This window comes from Talpa europaea, assembly GCF_964194135.1.
Source record: "Talpa europaea genome assembly, chromosome: 5".
Taxonomy (NCBI): domain Eukaryota; kingdom Metazoa; phylum Chordata; class Mammalia; order Eulipotyphla; family Talpidae; genus Talpa; species Talpa europaea.
Window position 1 is genome coordinate 33,506,420 of NC_140071.1, and position 27,116 is coordinate 33,533,535.

The 27,116-nt window shown below is 37.4% G+C and overlaps 1 protein-coding gene across 1 annotated transcript; it reads left to right on the forward strand.

Moving 5' to 3' along the window:
• Window positions 1-3,963: 3,963 nt before the first annotated feature.
• Window positions 3,964-26,298, forward strand: SPATA9 (spermatogenesis associated 9; the record flags this gene model as incomplete). The annotated part of the gene is made up of 5 exons (XM_084232870.1): window positions 3,964-4,024; window positions 4,223-4,311; window positions 14,618-14,845; window positions 22,813-22,908; window positions 26,035-26,298. 5 exons carry the CDS (start codon window positions 3,964-3,966, stop codon window positions 26,296-26,298), a joined length of 738 nt encoding a protein of 245 aa, XP_084088996.1.
• Window positions 26,299-27,116: the final 818 nt, after the last annotated feature.

Consider the following 27,116-nt stretch of genomic DNA (forward strand, 5'->3'; position numbering starts at 1 on the left):
CCCTAGGGCTGAAAACAGTGGTGACAGGTAATAGGTGCTCAATAAATATTGAATAAATGAAAGAAATCTCCTTATCATTTTTACCGGTATAACCTTTAATAATTTTTCACAAGCTGTTGTAGCAGGGTTTTTAAATATTTTTTAAATTGAGGTGACATTGGCTTACAATATTGTTGGTATTTTGGAAATATAAGATATCCCCTACTTCAGGTGTAGTTACTGTAGTGAACCTGCACCCATAGTCACTAATGTATCTATTGTACTCTTGCCCCTTCTGGATGCTTCAGTTCTATAGACAACTTTCAATAGTTAGTTATCCTTTGTTTTGGGTTTTGTTTTTGTTTTTGTTTTCTAATCTTATTTATTTATTTTCTTATGTAATTCATTTTTGTACAGTAATTGGTTACTCCCCTCAGGTGTAGTCCTGATAGTTCTCCCACCACCATAATGCCTGTGAACCATCACCTTATTTTACTTAGCATAATCCCTTCGAGCTCCATCCATGTTGCCATCTGTTTTTGGACACTTTGGTTATTTCCATTGTTTGGGTATTGTAAATAGTGCTGCAGCAATTTGTTTATTGGGTTATTTCATTTCATTATTTTTGTTAAATATAGAGAAGATACCTGTATTTTTCAGTTGTTGCAAGGCATAGAGAATTATAATACATTAATATCTGTACACATGATTAAGTTTTAGAAAAAGCACATTTCCATTCTGTTTGAAATCTTCATGTGCCCCTGTCTTGCCCTGTCTCTTCATCCCTCCCTCAGTGCTAACCACTACTATCTTGTATTTTATTTTTATCATTCTCTTGCCTTTTTCTCTATAGTTTTATCACATATATGTGTACTCCTAATCTATTGCTTTGTTTTGAATGTTTTTAAAATTTATAGAAATGCAAAATCTTGCTGTGATTTTTTCCCCTGTATCTTTTTCTCTCAAAATTATTACATTTCTGAAATATATTCATGATATAGGATGTACCTATAATTCATTCATTTTTATTGCTTTGTAGTGACCATTATGAATATATTATTACTTATTAATTCTATGGTTAGTGGATATTGGGGTTGCTCACAGTTTCTTGGTATTTTAATTAGTTCTAGTTCCAGTCTAGTTGATGTCTCCTGAAGTTAGTGGGACTATTTCTAAGATTGGAATTGGTGATCATAGTTATGTGTAGCTTTGGTTGTACTTGATAATACTAGTTGTTCTTCAAAATTGGTCTGCCAGCTTACATTGTTCACTACTATACATGAGCACTTGATACAATATGAAAACAATGAGAAATGCAGGGGGAAGTTAATGACAAGTTTTTGTGAAATTTTTTAACATTTCTTTATTAAAATTAGTGGACAATACAAGATTTAAATAATCAATCATAAAGTCAGCTCACTGTATTTTCATATTTTTTAAATAAAGAACATATATTTTCTTTTTATGGTTTAGGACATTTACGAAAAAATGGTTTTATAGTTGGTCACAAAGGAAACCTTAATATCAGGAAAGTAGAAATTTTGTAGGGTATATATTCGCTGATCTAAAAACCAATAAAGTGGGCATAAATAAAATATAGTATCAAATCTTAATTATTTGGAAATTATAATTTTTTAAAATTAAGATAGGTCTTAGAGTGTTATAGAAAATGCACTTGTGAAATATTCATCTATAAATCTGAACAAGTTACTAATGAAAGAAATGACTTTTCTATAATAGGTTCAAAGTGTAGGAAAGAAGAAATCAAAGGAAGTATTGAAAGGAACTCTTCTTTCCAAAATCTATGAGATAAAGTGAAAGATCTATTCAGAGAGTACTTTCATTATTAAGGAAGAAAACTAAAAATCAGGAAAATTTGTGCTTCCCTTAAATTCATCCTGATCGTGAATTAAAGAAAAAGTAGAAAATATATAAAATTAGAAATAATATAGATCCAGAAGATTGAAATAATTACATGCAGGTCTGTCTTTTTTAAAAATTTTGTATAAGATGATTTCCTAAAAAACAAAACAAAACAAAAAAAACCCCTAAATTGTCAAAACTATCCAAGAAAAGAAAATTTTATAAGCAAATGACATATATGAATTTTAAATTGATAAATTTAGCTCTTAAAAAATGTCAAGTCCAGTAGTTCCACAACTAAATTTTCATCAGCTCTTAAAAAATAGTTTTTACTGTATACAAATTGTACCTCAGTTTTTATAAAGGAAAAAGAATTTTGCTATTATTATAGATACTTCTGAAAGATACAAGTCTTCTTATTTCATATTCACATAAATTAGTACTAACCTGTTCAATACCAAAAAAAGTCATGAGCTACTATTATTTATGAATAGTTACAACATGAAAAAACTATAAATGCAATCTTAGCAAATAGATTCCAGCAAAATATCAAAGGAATAATACACTATAATCAAGTGCAAATTCTTTTTTCCTGTAATACAAAGATGTTTCCAATATCAGAAGAACTAATAGAGAGTCTATCAACAAATTAAGAGGAAAAAGGATCATATTCAACAGTCATTCCCAGTAAAAAATATATAAGACCAAATTGGGTATAGAAGGAAACTAAATATGCTAAAGATTGTTTAAAGTAATATTTGCTATTGTTTTTTGGTGAACTGTAAAATATTGAAGCCATTTTATTTGAAAACAGGGACAAGGTGGTATTCTGCTGTAATCATTATTATTCAACATTGTTTTGGAAGTGCTAGTGAATACAGCTAAATAAGATAATAAAATTAGTGCTATGGACATGGAAAAAGTAGAGATGCAATTATCTCCCTCCTGTCCCCCAATGATACTGAAAAAGTAGAAAATACAAGAGATTAGTGGACAAACACAGAGAGAGAAGAGTCTATAAGGTGCTGATCCGAGGTAGACTCTGATTGCCATGTATATTAATATGACAATTAAAGGATTTTGTCATCATACAGACTCCCAGTGTGTTTGTCCATCAGGGTGTAATAAGATTTTCTTTCTGGCAGTGGCTTGTACTTTTAAATGTTCAGGCATATTTATCTTAAGCATTGGGGTCAGGCTGGAGGAAGCAGAGTCTGTTAAGGGTAGGAGAGGTTGTTATGGTGTGGGGGGTCAGAGTAGGACCAAGGACAATGTCAAAAGCAGGATCTTGTAGGTCTCACATGCTAGAAGAAATCTGCTGATGAATATTTCTTTCCCAAACAGTTCCCATGAATAGACCTCAAGCAGCCGCGGCTCTGTGCTTGATGAAGAGAATGACCTAGCTGTAATTAATACAGAAGCTTCAAATTAAAATGGGATTTGAATTAAGCAACTCTTAACTCATACTAGAATACAGTGAGGTAGTTAGATAAGTCTACATGACAGGAAATTCTTCTCCAGTTTGATAATGGGGAAATAATGGTCATCTGAAATAGGACAATACTAGGAGCAAGAAATATAAAGAAAAGGTTGATATTTTAAAGAAGACAAAGACTTTGCAGTTTTGCCTGGGTTTAACCTAGTGATCCTCATTTGGGTGAAGGAAAACCATTCTGTTCAGAAGTCTTTCTGAATTAACTGCTCATGTTTCTTTTTCACTTGGCATCCCATTTCTTTTAAAACATATGCCAACTCTTTTCAAAGGGAGCTTTGTTCTCAAGTGATCTATTAATTGAGGTATCACTGCAGAAATTAGGACAAATTCAATTTATATTGCAGAACTCCTTCATGTGGTTCATTTTCCATCCCTTTTCCCCTCCTGTGGACCTTCAAACACACTCTTCCTCCTCTCACTGCCAGAGTGATTCAGAGGATTCTGTAACAAGTTCTTAGAGGCCCATTGTGCAGTAACAAAGAATTCCAGCAGTGAGTTGCAGGTTCTGTCCTTGTCTGCTTTTCGGAGTGGAAGGCTGTCCTTATCCCTCACTAATGGCGGAGTAGGACAAGCATTGCCCTGCCTGTGAGCTTGCCAAGCACCAGGAACCCAAGCAGGAGCTCATCATGCCAATCAAACCTGTTGGGTGGATATGCGGGCAGGTGTTGAAGAACTTTTCTGGAAGAAGTATACATAATCTTGTGGTAGAGGGGGATGTGGGTGTGGGAAACAAGTGGGAATAAATACGCCCTAGCGTTTGCTTTTCCAGCTACCTAGAAGTTGGATCCAGTGTTCCACACTCTTGAATTGTTCTTAAGGAACATTTTTAATTAAGCATTTCCCCTTAGTTAAGCATGACCCAGCTCTTACTTCTTTTTATCTTAGTTGAGGGACTCCAGAAAGTAATCATGGACCTTGTAGATGAGTTTAAAGATGACTTCCCTACCATCCTAAAATCATCACAGTCCAATCAGGTAATGTGATTTCATAACTTTGGAAATATTGCAATGAGGATATTGTATTTTTAGTATTATACCAATAATTGAATGCTTGATTTTGAGATAAGTGTCTGAAGTGTAGGAAAGTATTTCAAGATTCACTCATTGGGAGGTGTCTATGGAAAGCAGGCAGATTGTGGACAAGGAAGTCAGATGGATAAAGTTTAAAGATTATCACTGTGCCAATCAGATTGGAGATATGGAACTCTCAGGCACAATTGCAATGTTGTTTACTTAATATTTACTTATGTAAATGTAAAAATCTACATGATGGTCACTTAAGCAGAACAGGGAAAGGCTTAAAATCTGCAGAGGGCAAATGAGATTTTGTGATTCCATATCTTGGATTTAGGATCTACTTGCTTCTTCTCCATTTTGCATTCCTTTTCCTTGGTATAAAGTGGTTGGAAACATCGAAAACTTTTCTTGGTTTTGCTGTAAGGGAGTAAGGAAAGAGGTGACTGTGCTTGGTGTAGTGGAAAACTGTTAAGGACAGCACAGTGATGGCAGTAATTATTGAGAAAGCCACAAGATGAATCCTAGGAAGCCAGAAATGGGCATGGAAACCTTATTGACCCTTCCAAGTTGTGATTCTTCCACGTTGCAAACATGAGAGAAACCAATGTTTTATTTAATCAAATCAATGCAAATTTCCTTTACAACTCCCTTCATCTCTTCCTATTCTCTCATTTATCAAACTGAAGCCATAGTTTATGGTGAAATAGATTGATATTCTGACCCCAAAGAAAGAACTCTGAGTTCCTTTGCTTCCTATCTTCCCAAATCATGGACCTGTAAGAATTTACTCACTTACAGGAGAGTATAAATATAAAGTTACTTTATTTCTCATTTTCAAAATACTTACATTGGTTCTTTTACACTATTTACTTTGAAGAATGTGTTGCTGAAATTGGCAAGAAACTTGATTAGTTAGGGAATATTATAAAACATTGCAGTTACTCTTAAAAAATTATTCAGAAAAAAATTCTAATGCAAAGTTGTTAACTAGATTGTTTTTAAAAGGTTAGATAGTAAAATACTGTAAAGTTTATTATTTCCTGGATGATCCATGGTTCCCAATAATACTGAAAGAAATGGTTTTAAGAATATTTAGAGGGCTTTACTAATTGGGTTCTATTTTAAATGTCTAAATTTTATGAATAGTGTTTAAATATTTTTTTATATAGGCATTTGTTTAGGAAGGCACCGTCTTGCTAGCCTGACGTTAAAAAAATACACATTTCAAGGGAGAAAAGGATGGAATTTTTATAGAGGAATATACCAGAAGAAAGGCTATTAAATAGTTTTTCATGGCTGAATATTTTGAAGGGAATTTTCTTTCTGAGTCTGGAGAAAGTTAATTTTAAATGTCTGAACTCTAGTTTGTGGCTTTTGAGGTTCTGTACTTTCTACTCACTCCCATCTAGCCCAGGCCCCAATAACCACTTCCTTTAGTAAGAAGAAGTTTTTAAAGATTTATATTTGTAATTTACAAATCATGTCCAAATAAGGACTTTAAAATATTAAAATCTTTAAATCTGAACAAAAGTGCATACTACACTTAGGGAAATCAATTCAGATCTTCATTTCAATGAGAGAATCTTCTGTGATAAATGGATCATTTTGTAGGTTTGAATTATAAAACATGTTTTATTCTGTAATTATCTTGCCCTTAACATATATCACAACATTGGGAGTTGTAGACAAAAAATATTTGAATCCTGCAAGAATGGCTTTTTACATCTATGGATATACTTTTCTGACTTCTCTATGCTTTGCTTTTTTTTTTTTTAAGATTTATTTATTTATGCATACAAGAACTGGGGCACAGGCCAGAGGTGTGGGGGGTGAGAGGAATCACCAGAGACAGAGTGGGGAACGAACAGGCAGACTGACGGAAAACACTGCTGAGGGGAGCAGCGGGCGAGACAGGAGAGGCCTGCCGTGCCGTGTGGGTAGCTCCCTGGCCTGCTGGCGATCGAATTCGTGCTGCCGAGGCTGCAGAAAGCTTCACAGCGCTGTGCTTAACCCCTTGCACCATCAGGGAGGACCCTCTATGCTTTGCTTTTAATGTGGGGCAAAAACTGCTGGGGTAGGCCTCCCCTGTGGCACAGCAAGTTGAGTGCAGCGCTGTGAAGTTGTCTGCAGTCTCTGCAGCGTGGGCTCGATTCCCGGCCAGCCAGGGAGATTCCCACATGGCGTAGCAGACCTCTCCTGTCATGCCTGCTGCTCCTCTCAGCAGTGTATTTCGGTTGTCTGACTGTTATCCTCCCCGCTCTGTCTCTGGTGAACTCTCTCACCCTCCTGTGCCTCTGGCCTGTATCTCAGCTCTTGTATAAAAATAAATCTTAAAAAAAAAAAAAAAAAAAAAAAAAAACTTCTGGGGTACACCCAGTGACATCTGGAAGTGATTTGTATTGGTGTTAGGGTTTCTAAATATAATGAAAGTAGGACTGAACTAGAATGTTCTATAATTCAATTATATTTTTGTCTTCGGTGAGTGTTTCTTGTCGGGCACTGTCATTGATGTAGAAATTAGTGCATTGTGCACGGAAAGTCTTCTGGGAGGTTTCCAATGTAATATTTGGTATATATTCACTGACATTTTCTCAATATTATTTGTTATGTATTTCTAATAATCTTCATTCATTCACATTAACAAATATTTACAGAGCACCAAATATATGCCAGCCATTATTCCAGGCACTGAGGAAAGATCAATGAAACAAATGAATAGAAATACCACTCTCATTGATCAAATATGAAAACAATAAGCAAGGGAAATAACTATATATTATGTTAATGGTGATCTTAAGTCTCAAGAAGAAAATTATAGGAGAGAAGGGGTATGAGGGTGGGGTAGAGATGGGAACAACAATCAATTCTTCAGGTAGGGCAACCAAGGCAGTCTTAGTGAGAAAGGAATTCTCGAGTTAAGACTTGAAGGGAGGGCCTCCCTGGTGGCGCAGGGGGTTGGGCACCACACTGTGAAGCTGTCTGCAGCCTCTGCAGCATGAGTTCGATCCCCGACTGGCCAGGGAGCAACCCACATTGCTCAGCAGACCTCTCCTGCCTCGCCCGCTGCTCGCCTCAGCAGTGTATTTCAGTAGATCCACCTGTTCTGCTCCCCACTCTGTCTCTGGTGAATCCTCTCACACACACACCCCCATCTTGTCCTGTACCCCAGCTCTTGTATGCATAAATAAATAAATCTTAAAAAAAAAAGACTTGGAGTGAGGGATTCCTTGAGGACTGGACAGGCATAACTAGTGCAATGCCCCCCAAAAGGCAGTATAGCTGACAGGGGCAACAACTTGTGAAGAGCGAAAGGGAGAGAGAAAAAGAGGAGGCCAAAGAGGTAAGGAAGAGACAGCTCTTGTAGGGAATATAGATTATTGTATGTCCTTTGGCTTTATGCTAAGTACTAGGGAGGCCCTGAAGCATTTGAGCAGAAAAACATGATAAGCTTTGATATATATTTTATGAATATTGCCAGCTGATGTGTTGAGGGATAGAATGAAAATAGGCAGGGGTGCAAGCAGAGAGAGCACAGAGGAAGCTGATTTGCTAGTTTGGAGATGAGGTGATGATGGTAACTGAATGAAATGAACTGGATGTTGATAGTGGGGTTAGACAAGTGGTTAGATTCCAGAACAACTCAGAGAAAGAATTGAATAAAATTTGCTGATAGGCTGGTTTTATAGATGTAGGTTAGTAAAAGCTGATGAAATAGAAATTGGAGTTTAGCATTAAAACTGCTGATGATAAAGAAATAGGCGTGGCTCTTGAAAAAAAGAAAATAAAAAGGAAAGCAGGATATATATTCAAAGAATGGTGCTAATATAGGAAAATATGGAGGATTCTAGAACCAATCTGATTAACTGATGCTAAATTTCTTTTGGTGACTGGTAAATGGTCTTTAAGTAATTTTGTGTGTTTCTGAGGTGGTGTTGGGTGATAGGGAGTTGAAATTTCTTTTCTGGCATTTGGTGATCTGCTCAGATGATGACAATGATAAAAAGAATAATCTGATTTTATGCACTGTACAACCAAATCCAGGATGCTTAAGCCAAGTGTCAAAAAAAAAAAAAAAAGAAAGAAAAGAAATGTGGGCTTACTGTTTTGTATCAATATTAAACTTGTACACATGGGCTGATAAGAAAATACACAGCATAGATAGTAGACAAAAGGGAAATACTAGTAGCTCAAAAAAGGGAAAAATATTTAGAAATATTCTACTAGGTAATTTAAAAGTAACTCACTGAAGGTAAGAGTGAATTGGAATGATCATTACAATTTTTTTTAAAAAAGTCATCTCATCCTATGTGTAAGGGAATGTAAGAAGCCTTTCCTCTGTCTTTATCTTCTTATTTCTAGAGCCACAAAAACCTGCTGAATATGCCTGGTGTGCACATTTGGTTTCTCAAACTGTTCTTCATAAAAACAATAATGGTCTTCTTGAGAAGAAGCTGATTCCATGCTTAGTAGTAGGAAAAATAAAGGGGGTCAGAAAGTAATTTTGTCAGAAGTAGTAATTCTTCCACAGGTATCTAGGAAAGTATGAAAAAAAGAAAGCATTTTTAAAACTATGAATGAAAGCATAGTTGTGAAATTATAACATTTGAGCATTAAAAGAAAAAAGATATTAGGAATAGGTTGAGTCTATTGGGAAAAGCCATGAATGGACAAGATTAAGAGAGGAAGGAATACAAAGTGTGCTAAATCATTACTGTAATGCACACTTGAATTTTTAAAATAATATTGACTGTAATAAATGAACCCAATAGAGTTTTATTAACCCAATAGGAGAATTTTATTAACAATTATCAGTTACAATAGGATGATTTCTCTAGATGAGGGGATAAAATTTTAGAAAGACAATTTTGTAAAAGGGAAAAGTTGAGTGAATCAATTTAATGTAGTGTTTAGGGAATGAATCTAGATTGCTTAGTAGAAGTACTCATGTAAATCAGTAAATCCAGGCCAACATATACAGATGGCCAAGAGTTTATAAAGAAACTTTTAAAATAAGGAGTGGGAAACCGTAGGATGTATTTAATACTTTACAATCACAAAAATAAAGGGACCCCAGAATGCTGCCAGTCAGACAGTTTCCAGCAAAGGTGAAACTGCACACACACAGCCTGCTCCTGCTCTGAGTGTGGCCCTTCCCTTACATTGACAAATTATAATGAGAGAAAAGACAGTAAATTGTAATCAGAATTGAAACCAAAGTTATTCTAGCTGCTCCATCTTTGAGAAAGGTTTGGGAGAAGGAGACCTTAGTGCAACAAACATAAGGTCACTAATGAAACTGAATCTGTGCAGGAGGAGCTCTGGAGACTGCAGACAAGGCAGTTTCTCTTCCCCTGTGCTTGCAACCAGAGTCCATAATGATGTCAGTGATTGTACCTGTGTGATCTTCTGCTGCTTCTGCCTTCCATAGTATTGCTCGTAAGAGCTGCTGTGCTCTAAAGTGGATTGGAAATTGTAGCAATTGTAGCAGCCCAGTACTTAGATTGCATTCTTGACTTAGGGCATTGGTGAGGAGAATTGAAACCACAGGTGGGCTAATGGGACTTTTCCAGTAATGTTAACAGATTCAACCACAACAGGACACCAGATGCTGCAGAAATATATACTCATTGACAGCCTTTAACAGCTTTTGCTTATTTCCAATGACAAATGTTGAACAGTAAGAGAAGTACTTAACTTTGATGACAAAAAAGAAAAATAGCAATCATAAAATTACTTCAGGATAAATGTTGAGATGTTTTGAATCTCCAGCACATTCGTTCTCAGACAAATATATGATGTTTATTGTAGACAAAAAATCCATTTAACATTTAAGAGATGTTTTGTGCTTACATTTTTTGGAATCAATCAATCAAGAGAGATTCAAAGTTGTATATTGGTATTAACAAGTACTTCCCCCCAAGGTATATACTAAAAAGCCAGCAATAGCCCATAAAGTTACTTAAATGAATAATGGGAACTATACTTGTCTCTTGCCAGGAATGCAGTCTAACCACATTGTAAGTAATTTCCCTGTGGTTCACTTTCTATGGACAGAGAAAGAACTCCATGTCATGTTGTAGGGTAAGGAAAAATGTCAGGCTTTTCTGCCCTCCCGCCATCAGCATAGATGATGGATCCTTGCGGTCCTGAATGCATGCCTGATGGCGGGCACCTGGAGTAGGGTGTGGGCATAGGTAGATGGGATTCACCTGGGCTGAGACTCTGCTTTTAAGGGCGGCGTCACGGGGACGCCAGGAGAAGCTGAAAGAGAAGCCGAGAAAGAAGTAGCAGAAGCCGAGAGAGAAGCAGAGAACGCCGGAGAGCCCAGATAGAGTGAAGACTTGCTGGGGGCTGGGAGGCCTGCCAGCATCCTGGCCCCCCAGCATCCCTGCCTGCTGTGTACCTGGTAATCCCAATAAAACACCTGCAAAAAACCACTGAGGACTCTGACTCCTCCTTTACCCGGTCTGCTGGATCCTAGAAAACCTGCACTGTGTCCAGTCCTGCCCTTACACATCTGTTTTGGTAATAATACAAGTTTTTTCTATCAGAATGTTCATAGGTGTTTTTGAAGTAACAGTTAAGTTTGTTGGTTAGTATATAGGGTATTTGATTTTAATTATATATGATGCACATGTATGTATTATGTATATATGTTATAGCTCATTAAAATTTTATAATATAGGGCATCCCTGTTGGCGCAGGCGGTTGAGCGCCACACTGTGAAGCTGTCCGCAGCCTCTGCAGCACGGGTTCTATCCCGGCCAGCCGGCGAGAATCCCACATGGCGTGGCAGACCTCTCCTGCCTTTCCTGCTGCTCCCCTCAGCACTATATTTCGTCAGTCTGCCTGGTCTGTTCTCCACTCTGTCTCTGATGAATCCTCTCACCCTCCCATGTATCTGGCCTGTACCCCGGTTCTTGTATAAATTAAAAAAAAATTATAATGTTGTAGGGTAAGGAAAAATGTCAGGCTTTTCTGCCCTCCCGCCATCAGGATAGATGAGGGAACCCTGTGATCCTGAATGCATGCCTGATGGCGGGCACCTGAAGTGGGTACACCTGCACTAAGACTGTGCTTTTAAGGGTGGTGTCACGGGGACACCAGGAGAAGCCAAGAACGAACAGCAGCCAAAAGAGAAGCCGAGAGAGAAGCAAAGAAGCAGAAGCAGAGAACGCCAGAGAGCCCAGATAGAGTGAAGACATGCTGGGGGCTGGGAGGCCTGCCAGCCTCCCGGCCCCCCAGCACCCCTGCCTGCCATATGCCTGGTGAACCCCAATAAAAGACCTGCAAAAAACCACTGAGGACTCTGACTCCTTTACCTGGTCTGCATGGGATCCTAGAAAACCTGCTCAGTGTCATTCCTGCCCTACAATTGGCGTAAGTTGGCAGGATGATCCATGCAGACGGGTATGGAGCCCTCCGAAGACCTGGAGAGACTGAGGAGTAACAGACTGTTTGCCTGTGACGACTCTGGAGGAGCCATGGCGGCACAGAAGGTGGACACCATCCGGGAGCTGTGGGATGAGACCTCACCTGGAGGAGGAGACGCCCGAGAGGACCAGCCAACGACGCCTGAGGCAGCAAGAATCGTCGGAAGAGAGGACCACGATTCGGAGCTCGCCAGTGCTGATGCAGGGAGAGGCCAACGGACTTGGACTAATGAATTTGGACTGACAATCCCGCCAGAAGGTGGAGGACCTTGGCAGTTTATGTTTTTTTGAGAATCTGGGGGTGGCCAGTGGGCCTTGATGGCCAAAAGCAGCCTGTGTATGCCCAGCAGCCAGGTGGAGGAGAAAAGCCAACTGAGAAGGCAAAAGCTGGTGCTGATGCTAAGTTGAGAAGCCCTGAGCGGCTGTTAAGCAGCCTGAGTATGCTGAAGGCCAGTGAGTCTCGTAAAATCACCTATGGGTGATGCCCTGCTTGTTGTCGAGTGAGGGTGAGGAGCTGAGGAACCTGTCCTTGGGGGACGGGTGGGGAACGTGGCTTGGGGTGGAGCCCAAGCCAAATGTAGAGCTTGGATCCCCGACCCGTGTGCTTGTGCAGTGGGTTGGCCTGAATGCAGGGGTCTGTGAGTCGCATTGGTGGCTATGAAAGCTGAATGTTGGAGTGACTGCAGACAGAAACCCTGAGGGTTGGTGATTACCCCCAACAGTATAGAATCTCCAATCCCAGAGCTAGTGCATCCTGGGGCGGGGTGGGGGGGGGGGGAATGCGGTGTGTGGCTTGTAGCCAAGACTACAGCTAGAGAAGGTCAGGAAGCCTGGCGTGTTACAGTAGATGCTGCAAGTGTTCCCCTCCCTCGTATGAGCAGTGCCTTCGACAGCAGATTTGGTGGCTCATCTGCTGGTACCAATAATTGTCTTTTGCACTAGGTTGGGGCCCTGCCTGGACTTATTTGTGTTCTGTTGTATTTTGTTGTTATATTGTGATGTATTTGCTTTTGTGGGCCATGGCTGCATTGTTTATGTTTGCTAAGAAAATTGTGTATATGTAGATTGTATGGCAGAAAACCCTGAGGGGGTGGACTGTAGGGTAAGGAAAAAATGTCAGGCTTTTCTGCCCTCCCGTCATTAGTATAGATGAGGGAACCCTGTGATCCTGAATGCATGCCTGATGGTGGGCACCTGAAGTGGGTACACCTGCGCTAAGACTGCTTTTAAGGGCGGCGTCACGGGAGCACCAGGAGAAGCAAAGAACGAATAGCAGCCGAAAGAGAAGCAAAGAAGCAGAAGGAGAGAAGGCCTGCCTGCCATATGCCTGGTGAACCCCAATAAAAGACATGCAAAAAACCACTGAGGACTCTGACTCCTTCACCCGGTCTGCTGGATCAGAAAACCTGCACTGTGTCCAGTCCTGACCCTACAAATGTAAACTGGGAAAATATGTGTAACAGTTTTCAATAAGAATTATGTCTGAATAATTCAAACATTGAGTAATATTTGAAAAGATCTGTTTACATTTGAAAGAATTTATAAAAATAAATAAAAAACCCCAGAGCTTAAAAAAAATTATCTTTAGAACTTGTAAGTTAGATTCTGGATATTTAGTCTAAGGACAAGAGCATATATTCATATAAAGATTTATGTACATGGGTGTGGGATATAATTATTGGACACTGAATGTTGTGTGCAGGATCACACAATGCAGTGTGTGGTAATTATCTCTGCCCAAAGTAGATTTTAGTACAGTAGATTCCCACTTTACTATTGGCACCATACGATCAAATCATTTTATAATGGTTTCTTCCTATTAAAATATAACCCCCTTTGCAATTTAATGTTCATATTACAATAGCTGGCAACCAGACAATGTGGGTGGGCATTTGTGGATGAGACATTTGTATAACTTAGTATCTGAGCTATTCAGAGTATATTTGTCTGACTGAGAGCTTTTGTCACATAGGTCCATGTTTTTTTTTTAAGTATAGAATTTTTGTTTTTATGTATCCTTTCAAACAAATGGTTTTTGAATTGCATAAAAACATTGTGCTAAACTGTAGCCATGCATGGATACTAAAAAGCATATTAAAAAGAAAATGTCAATTAAGTTGAAACAAGAAATTATAAAAAAGCATGATAATGGTATAAAAGTGAGTTGGTATGAGAATTTGATTTTTCCCATCCCCTCCATTAGCAAACTCTAAGTGATTTTGAAATAACCTTTTCCAACTTGTTTTTAATTTCATCTTTTTTTTTTAAAGAGGCATGTATTTATTTATTTATTTATTTATTTATTTATTTATTTATTTATTTATTTATTCGTTTGTTTGTTTGTACATGCACTGGGTACAGTCAGAAGCGCGGGAGGGTGAGAGAATTCACCAGAGCCAGAGCGGGGAGCAGAGCAGGCAGAAGGACCGAAGTACACTGCTGAGGGGAGCAGCGGGCGGCAGGAAAGGTCTGCACGCCATGTGGGACCCTCCTCCGGTGGCCGGGGAGCAGCCGGGATGGAACCGGCGCTGCAGAGGCTTCGGGCAGCTTTGCAACCCAGCACTCAACTGCTGCGCCACCGGGGAGGCCCTAATTTCATCTTTTTAACATAAATAGAATGAAATTCAGTTTTATTGTAAGCTTAATTATGTGCTGAAAATTTCAGATGATGCCATCATAGAACAAATTATGTAATATCAAGATATTACCGGGTTCACATTATGCCATTGTCTCTATGAAATCATGACTGTAGAAAAAATTAGAAAGTGAGGGTCTACTGTAATGCATTAGAGAATCATACACCAGTCACTTTTCAGAGGTTTATTTTCCAGAAAAAAGAACCCTTGCGAAAAACATCTAAAGTCAGAATGGCTTTTGCTTTAGCCAAGATCAACCAAGGAACATTAATTCAAGGATTATATACCATATCAAGTTCCTCCAAATCAGTGGCCAAACTTCTGGAACCTCAGCTTGCTTGTAGACTTTTCGAATTAAGGAAGATTTCTCATCGTCTACTGAGGGAAGTTAATACACCCAAACAACCCCTATATAACATGCGGGTAAGTGAATATTATATTTACATAATTTATTAACCATTTTTATGGAACTGTTTTGAAATTTCAAGATGATTTGAAAAATAAAAATGTATCACATTTGGTTGTCTGATATATGAGATAAAAATAATTGAGTAAGAACAATGAATGGTCTTATTTCAGTATACTATATTTTTTAGCTTAACTAAATCTGAAAGAAGTGATGTGGATTTTTTTCCTACCTTATTATATTGAACTATATGGTACATATATTTAACTGTATCATATATTTCATATATTCTATTTCCATAGACCCATCAACATCTAGGTATATTTCAAATTATATGTTCTATGTTGTTTTTCTGATACTCTGTTCCATTTTAAGAACAGTAGCTCTTAAAACTTTTTTAGTACCATTTTTCCCCTAAACTTTATGGGATAGAACTGGGGTTTAAAATCTGGCCTTTTCAAATATTTCAACTGTTTTGCTGATGGGAAAGAAAACCTTGCTCAAAACTCCATTAAGCCAAAAATGAGACGTATTTATTCATGTACTCCAACAATTCAGCGTTGGTATGGTTTCAGACCTTGCTGGATATAGGTCCTCAAACGATACCTTCAGTATCTTGTTTCTCTTCCTTTCCATCTCCTGGCTCTGCTTTCCCTAAGCTGGCTCCATTCTTAGACCTGCTTTGCTCATGGTCACAAGATGACTTGCAGCTGTTCCCGAGGCTCATCCTTTCAGGGTCAATTATAGAAGAATGAGAGTCCTTCCCCCAGCATTCCTGGCTAAGTCCTGAGGTTTAGTCTTAGGAATGGCTTAGTTCTAAACGAGGAAAATTGCATGTCCTAATTGACCCAGGACTCTATTATCTGCTTCATCCCTGAAGTTGAGGTGGGAACCCCATGCAGACCACATGACTTGAGACTGAGAAAAAGATGATTCTCAAATAAAAGTCTCAGTGGTTTTGAGAAGGTGAGAAAATGAATGATGGAGAGCTAAAAGGAACAAAATACCTTTCACCCAGGAATCTCTTTAATCAAAGATTTTGACATTTTCAAAAATCATCAAATATTTCAACTATTGTCTGAAAACAGTACTATAAAAAGGCTCCCTAATAACACCTGATGTCTGTGAAGTAAAAAGTATTTCATTTGTTAAACACTTGATTCTCTAAGCACTATAAACTTTATTCCTGTTTTTTAAATGATCAAAAAGAAACACAGCTAAATTATATTGTCTTAAATTCTCACTGCAATATCTTTCTGGGTCTAGATTTTTGCCTAGTTTTTCTTTCTTTGGATTGTTAAAACCATAGTTTATAGATAGTCGATAAAAAAAATGCCCTTTGAAAATGATTTCTGTATTTATTGTGATATCATATTTAAAGACACTGCCCATTATATTATTCAAAGTCATCCTGTTTTGCTCCTTGGCTAAGTCAAAACAGTAAAGGATCTAAGATTTTGCACTTGTTACAAGTCAATAAATTAATCTGTTAAAGTTATATTAACACAATCCTTAAGTCTGAGGCACAGATTTGTTTATTACTCAGGGCAAAGGAAGCAGCAGAGCAATATCATGTGTCAGTTCCCTGTGCCTGAACTCCCATAGGGCAAGATGATGTGATGAGAGAAAGATGAAAGAACGAGAGAGAGAATATTATTATCCTGAATATAAGTAATTGTCTCTGGAGAGGATGATGAAGGTTTTATTGTTAGTGCCCTGTGACAACATCTTGGACGGTACATCTTTAGATCTCTCCCGAGGAAAATACCTTCTCTAGTTTCCACAGCTGTTTGCTGTGGACATTCAACTCTGTCCTCATTAGAAGGCCCACTTCTGACAAGAATGAAAGAATATCTCCAACACTCATAAACGTTCAGTGGCAGAAAAATTATCTTTGCAGCTGAATTTGTGTTTCCTTTTATCCCTAACAAGACCAATTTCTTCAACAGGGATTTCTTAAAAAATAAAAATGCATTCTGGCCTTAGAGGTGGAACTGTCCCTCTAGAGGGGAATTTTATGCTCCGGGAATATCAGCAAGCTGGGACCAGGCCTTAAAGTAACATTTTCAACTTGGGTTTTCCTGCATCACACTAACAGGGTAAATTCAGGTCTCTTTCCGTGGTGCAAGTTGAGAGGTTTGATCTCTCTTGATTCAGTTCCAGCCCTAGGTGGAAATCAGCCTCCTCATCTTCTTCCTGGTCTGGCCAGTGCAGCTTTTCCAGCCCCACTTTCACTAAATTGGTAGTTTTGCAAAGCCTAATCCTTACCTTATGTGCATCCAGCCTTTTTATTATTTTATTGGTCCCATAACATCCCTAGAGTTTGTGGGACATAAGCTCATACGCAGTTTCTGCTGTTTTAGTTCCTTCATTGTTAAGGGCAGAGGGGATTTGTCTTTCTTCCTTCCCTCCCCGTCCCCCACTCCCCCGCCTTTTAGTTTACTTTTAAAATTGGATTATTTTTAGGCAATGTTGGGTTACAACACTGTATATGATTTGGGGGTATACATTCACACCTTTTCATGTGTATGCTACCACATCACACCCACCACCAAATCCCCCATAATCCTCCCTCACAGTCCATTAGGCTTCCCTTCCCCTTTCATAGCCTCAATTGTGCAGTCACCTTTCTAGGGATTGTTTTGGTGAGTTGTCTGTTCTTTTTCTTTGTTTCTTTATATTCCATGAGTAAATCACCTTGTATTTGTCTCTCACCTATTTTGCTTAGCATGATCCTCTCTCTGTCTCTTTTTCTCTTTGAAACTCAGTCTTATATTAAATTTTTGAAGTTTGATTTTATATAAAATTTCAATTTTTTGTATTTGTGAGGGGTTCCACATGAGTTAGGTTTGCCATCTTAATGGAACTAGATGTTTTTAATATCTTCTTTTATGTATTTTAATATAGCTAAATTAATTTGGGAAGTGTAGGTTTTTTTTTAATTCACTCAATAAATATTTATTGAAAACCTGACATGTAAAACCACTAGTGTAAGTAGGAGGGATTCTAGATGTCTTATAAGTAAGCAATGTCAGCAGAGTGTAGGATATTCAAGATTGAAGAGTTCAAAGTGTACAATGGTGGCATCAAGAAGGAGCATATAATTCCAAAGAGTAGTCAGCATGGACTCATATTGTAACTTGTAGAAGATACACTGTTGGATATCAGAATTAAAGGAAGAGAAATTAGCTTGATGAAGAAGTAGCATCATTCCAAGAAGAGAATGGTGTCTTAAATACTGAGGAGAGAGAAAATATGACTTATTTAGGGAATGTAAGTATTGTCATATGGCTGGAGTGGGGCCCGTCTGAGGTCAGAAGTTCCAGGGTCCCTGAGGGTTAAGTATGATTAGTAATATGTATTGGCTGGGTCGAGAATCAGATGCCACTGAGAGAAAACTAACTTGTAGCAAGGATGGAAAAAGCATCTCAAATCTGAAAGGCTTAGTCCTCACTAAGGACTATTGAAAAAATGTCAATAGAAGCTGACTAGTGAAGACAATGGCCTGGGAAGTCACAGGAGCAATAATGTCTGAGGTGTGTGTGGGATGTGGGGGGGTAGTCAGTGGATTGGTCGGTGATGTGGTGTATCCATGGTACCTGAGCATGAAGTCAGCCATGCCGTCATAGCTTGAAGGAGCCACACTGGCTTGGCACAACACTGCCATGCCTTCCCATGGTGACAGAGATCAGTTTATTCAAAATGGATCTCAGCATGGATTTCTTCAAGAATTATCAGGCTGCCTGTCCGTGGAACTCTGTGATAATGCTGATATAAAAGGGATGAAAGTTGGAATTATTATGTGAAGAGATATATTTTGTGGGTGCATGGAGGATATCACTTTATAAAACTAATTATGGGAGGGAAAATAGCTAGACTAATCTAGCTGAAGGCATGTGTCAAAGATCCTCTTCATGTACTCTGATTCAGCAATGATCTAAGGATGCTGATAATGGAAAGGTGTATTCTATCAATACCTAGAGCACTTTAAATGGTTCCTGCAAAACTCTGTCAAATATTGTGTAGCTGAGAACACCAGGTGGATTGCCTCCCTAAAAAAGCTGAAATAGAGGAGCATTTTCATTAGGACACTGACGATAACTCAGATAGTGTTTCAGCCCTTTGATGTAGTCTGAGGTGAAACATACAATAATGGTTTCAGGGTAACTAGAGATTGAACACTATCACAGGCGCTGCCTTGACAACCTACTCAGGCCTTTTTAGTTGGATGCTCAGTTCCAGAGCATGTCCTGTTTATCTCAGCTTTATTCAAAGATGTTGTGCCAAATACAAACCACCCAAATACCCAACCAACACAAATGATCTAAAGAGATTCCAGTGGCTTTTGATATGAGCACAGAGAGTTAGAGCCATTTTTTTTAAAGATTTATTTATTTATGCATTAAGAGCTGGGGTGCAGGCCAGAGATGTGGGGAGTGAGAGGATTCACCAGAGACAGAGTGGGGAACAGAACAGGCAGACTGACTGAAATAACACTGCTGAGGGGAGCAGTGGGTGAGACAGGAGAGGTCTGCTGCACCATGTGGGTAGCTCCCTGGCTGGCTGGGGATTGAACTCGTGCTGCAGAGGCTGTGGATTGTTTCATAGTGTGGTGCTTAACCCCTTGTGCCACCAGGGAGGCTGAGTAAAGTGTTTTGTGCTGACCATCTTAAGAGATTTCCTTTGTATCTGATTTTGGGATGCAAAGTCATGTTGCTTCTCAATCCCTTCCAGGTTCTGCTTGGCTGAAATGGTAGTTGATAGTTTTATATGGGACCTCAGGAATGGCAAACTCTTGAGTAGAGAATTTCCTGGTGGATTCAATAACACCAGCGCCAACACCATAACCTACAGCATGGGACGTCTACTTAATCTTGTAAGCTGTCTGGTGTGGTGAAGCTTGCAGTTGCTAGAGGCTGCAGTGACCTAGATAATCAGCTTGAATGCTGACTTCAGCCAAGATGCGTCAGTTCTCACAGTCGTTGACATTGGAGGGCCAACGCAGAGCCACAGGTTCAGCTCTTCCTAGGATAGAATCTTCCTTATAATAGCATTAGCGCTGACTGTTTTTACTTTGTATAGGCACTGTGGAGTGGGCAAAAGTGAAGAAAAGCCTCAGCTTCTAAAATGCCAGTGCTCTAGGCAGATCCGAGCAAACTGGTACTTCCTATGTCAGGATAAATGTCAGAGGCTTATCTAAGTAGTTTCTTCGTTGTCCCTAAACCTCTAAGGTAGACTTCAGTTTGGGGTCTAAACTATAAATCTGGCAAATATCAGGAACTTCTAGAGGTCCTTCATGGGCCTATACAAAGCTATCTTGGCTGGCATAACTCAAAACCTGGGGGAGATAGTCAATTCCTAGAAAGTAGAATCAGTGGGCTCTTGAAGACATATCTCTTCAGCTTGGCCAGGAGGTTGAGACATTTGAAACTGTACTGGTCCACACCTGATTGAGAGCTTATTCGAGAACAATGCTCCACCAGATATTAACACTGTGATAAACAAAGTCAAATAGATGTCTTTGCTATACACTGCTGGGAGCCTCGCCTGTGCTTATGAGTATTGTGGGTTGCTAAGCAACAGTGGTCCTGTAACTTTCCCAAACTTATAGGAAACACTTTTCTGGATTAACAGCAGTGAGTGTTTCTTGCAACAGTTTGTTGTTCATCAGTCAGTTACAGTTTTCTCTTTTACTCCCTTGGTGTCCCACTTTATTGTGGTTTTGGAAAACAAATTAAGTTGGGCCATGTATTGTAATTCTCCAACCTATTACAGTTTGCTTTTTGTGATTTAGTTTATTATTAGTGAAAAAAGATGAACTCAGATACTTCTTTTAGGAGATGACACAAAATTACTGGGCAAAGCAGAACACAAATTATGTGGGAGAAGTCTAGCTCTGACTGAAATGATTTTACTGTTCAAATAGTTGTATATTTTACATGTTAATATTATCAAATTCACAAAAGAAATAAGTGTACATAATACTGATAACAAGACATTTTAAAGAATGCAAATAAAATGAAATTAATACGACAAGCTTAAACTTTTTAAACTAGGCCAAGACACATGCCTCCCATTTGCCAGATTTCTGCTTATTTATCTCAGTTTTTACCATACTCTTCTCCTGCTTATAGCAAGTCCAAAATGAAACAGGGTGTTTTATAATATGAAAAACATGTATTGCAAGTGAGTCATAAGACTGAGAAATGGCTACTTGCCAGTAGCCACATAAATTTTGGAAGAAATGTATTTTCTTCAGGGATGATTTGTTACAGGAATCGCATATATTTATCAAATAGCATGAAAATGGTGAAAAAGTGACCCTCAGACAATATACAAACTTCTTAATCAGAACTCTAACATAAATCAAATACAAAATTTGTTTTGAATAATCAGTTTTAATTACTTTTAGATGAAGGATCAAACCTAGAAGAATGCAGTGAAGCAGAAAGAGTAATTTCTTGTGCATGCAGACACCATTTTTTTATTGTATATGGCCTACCAATTATTGAATATGGACCTCCCACTATGCATTCACAATTCACAAAGGCATGAATCTTTTATTCTTCTACGAGGCATTTTGTTGGTGTGTATCTTCTCTTACTGGTATTATTGTCTCCTTGTAGCCAATAGTGGAATTCAAAGGCATGCTATCATTCTGATTCTTCTAGCAACATGGAAAGAGCAGCAGCTGCTTCATTTCCTGGAAACTCTTTCCAGAAGCCAGGATCTCTAGGGAGGTTCCAAAATGACTTAGGAAGAGAGCTGACTAAAACTGGTCCACCTTTCTCTACATGTAGGAGTTGCTAAGGTCTGGAAGGAAGGGAATAAGAAACTCCGCTTCCCGTTAGCTACTAGGCTGATTAGTTTTCTTCGTTTCAGAATTCCTTACCTTACTTAAGAGAAAAGGGGAATTGCGGTGGGTAGTTTTATTCTTCATTTGGTAGTGCAGCACTAAGCAAAAACTGAGCACTCTGCAACAGTCACTTAAAACAGGACCAGGTACACAGTGCTATGTGTTTGTTCAATCAAATGATTCAGGGATTCTTCAGAAGCACCTTTTAAAAGGCTGCAACACACCAGTGAATGGATATAGCATAATTTACCTACCCATATGGCTATCAGTTTCAGTTGTCCAGTGTTGTATAAATAACTTTTAATGAACCTGTGCATACTGTTCTTTCTAGTGTGTGTGCGCGTTTACACGATTTTATTAGTTACAGTCTGTACCTTCTGGGAGTTTGTTGAAGTCATTGAGGGCTTGGCTTTTTCTCCAGAAGAACATGGCTGACTGCCACTCTGCTGCTGAAGGGGAAAGGAATGTTTTTCCTAATGTCCTCATTTCATACCCTGCTCAAGGCAACAGAGGCAGCCTATAAACTGAATATATTATACTAATATATTAAAATGAGGGACACTTTCTATTACCAGAAGCTAGAGACATTTGAGAGACCAATTTTTATTGGTCTAAACCTCTGTGTTTCAGAAATGCAGGCTGGCTATGAGCACAGTATTTCCTGAAGCTTAATGATCATCTAAGGTTAATGCTGCCCTTCAGCAGTCTCATGATTAACTTTTCAAGCAGGTCATTAATCTGCAGGAAGTGTTCAGGGTTTTGATTGTTGTTTGCTTAATTGAAGAGGTGAATAATTTAGTAAAGAATAATTAAATGAATTTAAACAAAGAAAAGACTGTTTTTCTAATATGCACAGTGGCACCCCCTAGCGAGGACACTTGGTAAATGTAAAAATGTCAACAAATGATTTTTTATAGCTTTATCAGTTTTTGATTTGCAAAATAGAAAGTATCTTTTTATAAAAGGATAAAAACTAACAGTTTCAGAAGGTAAAAAAACCTCCAGATAAATATAAAGCAGATGATTTTTGTTAGAAATATTAAACTTCTCATTTTACATAACGTTGTAAAATTTAATATTGTGACATGGAAAACATTTTCATAAGAAAATCATTTTCTGCTTTTGCAGGTCAGAAAGTGTTCTTTGTTTGAAATCATTTCCTTTCCAGCCAAGACTGCCTTAACTAGTATAATATATGCTTCATTTGCTACACTAATTTATTTGGTAAGAACATTATTAGAATGTAGAAATAAATATGCTTATTTTATATCATATTAAAGATATGTAGTACTTATTCATAAGCCATGGTGCTATTCTTGTGTTAAACAAAATAAATTTTTTATTAAGAATTTACTTTTCTGAGGAGGCAAGTCAATCTACCAAAAATTAATTTGCTTAGCTAACTAAAAGTATTTTTTTTGTACACTACAATTTGGAGACTTTCAATCAAAACACTTTGTTTTTGATTTTTCGGCTGTAGTTATTTTGTTCCAGCTATTGTGCCAGGGTTGGCTAAAGTATGATTTGGGGGAACATAAATATTAGTGTCTCATGAGTTCTAAATGCTGTAATTTAAAAGTGTTCATTTAAAAGCATGACAAAACTTTAAAGGATTTTATAAATTATAAGGGGTTATTTTAATCTGTTATCATTTATACTTGCCTTTAAATGTTGTTAAATATAGCATATACAGAGAGAAGTACAAACCTTGATGAATTATCACAAAAGCTATTAATCAGCGTACCACAAGGGTCAAGAAGCCAAACAATGCCATAATTCTGGAAGTCTTTTTCTTGCTTCCCTCAAGTCACTAATTTCTAAAAAGACAACAACTATTTTGATTTTTAATACCAGTTTTCTTGGAATTGTATATAAATGAAATAATAATAAGTGTACTTTTGTATTTGTCTTTTGTCCAACATTTTGTTTTGCTCAACATCATTGTGAAATTTATTCATTTATAGCATAAAGCAGTAATCTGTTGATTTTCATTGCTGTGTATATTCCTTTGAATACATCACTATTCATTCTACTATTGAACATTTAGATTATTTACAGTTTTGGGTATTATAAAGTTGCTGTGAATATTCTTGTAAATATTTTAATTAAATTGCTGAACTATAGAGTATATAGGTGTTTATCTCTAGTAGGTATTGCCAAACAGTTTTCCAAAATGTTTTGATAGTTCATCCTAGCAGATAATGAATCCCAGTTGCTCTACATCATCACCGACAGTATAATCTTTTCCATTTTTGACATTCTTGGTTATCAATGAGATTGAGTAGTTTTTCATGCATAATTGGACATTTGGATGTCCTCTTCTGTGAACTTGTTAGTTCCCTCACTTTTCTGTTGGGAATTGTCTTTTTAGTATTGATTTGTACTTTTCAAATATATTCTAGATACAAACTTTCTTTTGGCTATATATGGGAAGATTTTTTATTCTTTGACTTGCCTTTTCAATTCTTTGAAGTGATTTTAAAAAACAGAAGTTCTTAAATTTAATATGACTCATTTATTAATTTTTCCATAATATTATTTTATGTGCCTTTCATATTTTAAATAGAGACTCTTGGAAACCATGAATATATACTGGTTTGGTCACAGAATGAGATTTGTAGCAGTTAAGGATTTTTAAACTTTAGGATGGAAGACACATGAGTATATTATAGGTTGCAGGGGAAGAGCCAGTCAGGAGGAAGAGGTTGAAGAGACAAGGAATAATTGATAGAAAAGATGGTAGGGTACAGGTTAAAAGCAAAGGTAGAGAGATACTAACTTTGATCAAGACCCTTCATTGAGACCTTTATGTCCTTTTATTGTGTCCCAGATCCTGAGACTGGAACACGAGTGGTGAGAATAGACATAGATAAAATATAGATGCAGGAAGAAGATATGCCTCAAAGAGGAGAGGACTTGTGAACTTTTTTTTTTCACTGCATTGAAGTGTAGGAAACGATTGTATTTGGGGTAAATGGATGAAGCTGTTTGCAGCTAGATGTGATAGACCTAAGGTTTCTAGCTCTGAATTTGGATATACTCAAGATGCAAGTAATAAAAATATCTGACAGTGCTTTAAAAGGTAAGGATGTTTAAATATCTTATTTAATGAGAAGTCTGGAGTTAGGCAGCTTCCAGTTTGTATAGTGGATCTACAATGTCATCATGATCCCAAGGTATTTCTCTTTCCTGCTGTCCTGTTTGTTTTCAGTCCTTGGATTTGTTGACTAATTCTCAGGTATCACATTCATACCACAATCCAAAGCAGGCAGAAGGGAGATAAGTAGAAGCAAAAGACCAGTCTTTCTTTTTATATAGGAGGAAAGCTTTTTTAAAAATCCTTCCTGACATCCTTGTCAGTAGATATTTTATTTCATTGACAGAACAGGGTGCAATGGCCACATACTAACTGCAAGGAAGTGAAGGGAACCATCAGACATTCTTCACTCTCCCATTCTATAGCAGCAGCCATGCAAGAAAGGAGGAAGAGGTTAGAAGGAAATTGAGGTTGTTCAGGCCAAGGCCCTCAATCCTTCCTCTAGTACCCCCTGTAAGAAATAAGAAAATGTTCTAAGTGTTTATAGTCTATTAGATCACCTTGAGGCATCTCTTTGGTAAAATAAACAGATTTAAGTGTTCTTATAATTTCATGGATTTTATTACTTTTGCTGCTTGCCTTAAGTACTTGGTTGTCATCATCATCTTCATCAGTAAACTTACAGAATAAGTTTAAAGGATACAGTTCTTACGATTCCCACATTTTGAAGTTATTTTTCTGTTTTTTTTTTTTTCTTGACACTCCTTCAAGTGCTGACATTTTTTTGAGGGAAAGTGTTTCCTTATAAATGATTGCTCTCTGCCAGCCTACTAATTCTTACCAAAAAGTTTATGCCCTTCCAATTGCACACATAGGTATGAGCAAAGTTTAAGGGGGTGGAGTAAAAAAAAAAATCTATTTTGCGATACTGACATGTTTGGGGACAATTCCATCTTTAAGAAAATGCTTTTATTTAATTAAATCAGGGAATAAAGAAAATGCTTTGTTCAATTAAATCAGTGAGTGGCAATGTAAAACATCTATCTAATGCACTGGAGAAAAATATTTAAAGCAAATCTTTATTGAAACATACTAGGTTCTAAATTTCTTTATGCATTGTAACATTTAGAAAAAGGACTCAAACTCCCGATATTTATCATGTTCCACGGGTTCCTGAAAGAAATGCTTTTTAAAACTTTAATGTGTAGATTAAAGATTGCATGGCTTTTTAAAACATTTCATTGAACTTTTATGGTTAAGTTTAATATCTTAAAAAGAAACTTACTTTTCAATTTTTTTTTTTTATTATATAGACAGTCTGTGTTAATACGGTACTAGAGAAGATAAAGAAAATTTTCCAAGAAGAAGAACTCATAAGGCAAAACAGAGATGAAAGTGAAAACCTTAGAAAAGCCTTTTCTGAGCCTGTGCTTTCTAAGTCTATGATTCCTGAAGGTGAAATCAAAGCAAAACCTTACAGATCGTTACCAGAGATGCCAGAGGATATTTCAGGCAGCCCTAAGCTTCCTGCTAAGTTGAACAATAAGATCCAGGTTTTACATTCTGTGTTTGACTAATCAACTGAAATGAATGAATGAGCAAATCCGAACATATCACTGACCAGAGCTTGAGTTATCTAATGACATTTCATGTCACCAAACTAGTCCAATTTCACATACTGATTGTTCTGCTCTTAAAAAAAAAAAATGGGGGGGGGAGCTACTACAAAAATGTTACTCTCTAGTATTTATATAGTAGAGAAAATAAATGAACCTTAATGTAGAATATATGTCTGTCTACATATTTTCATGAACAAGAAAATGTGTCCTTTTTTGGGTTAAACTTTATGCTTGGTTTGTAATATGGTATGGGCATATTTATAATACATTTGTTTTTTATTAAAGACTTGTTTCAAGTGTCTTTTAAATTATTTATCTGGAAAGGGGAATACTCTCCTTATCAAAATGCTACATACTTTTTTCAGTGAAAATAAAAGGTTATTGATTTTCTGTGTACAGGCTGTCTACTGAAATCTGCTATTATCAATTCTGTTATAACTCATCTGTAAAGTTGTGAAGGACCTGGAATGCATAGAATTCAGAAAATTTAAGACAAAATATTATTTATAAATCTGATGAGATGATTTCTGTATATAAGGACTGGACATGACATGACACTTTTTATTTCTAGAGTTAGAGAAACAAATTTAGAAACAGAAATCAAGTCCATGTTTTACGCATTGTTGCCACCAGATCCTGGGAGAAAATGTTTCTGATTGGCCCTGCAAACTAGGGTCATGGCTTTGCCTGCAGAAGGTACTCTGGTTTCTTCCATGTATTTTATTTCCCTTTATTTTATTTTTTTTTGTGTGTGTGTGTTTATTTTATTTTATATA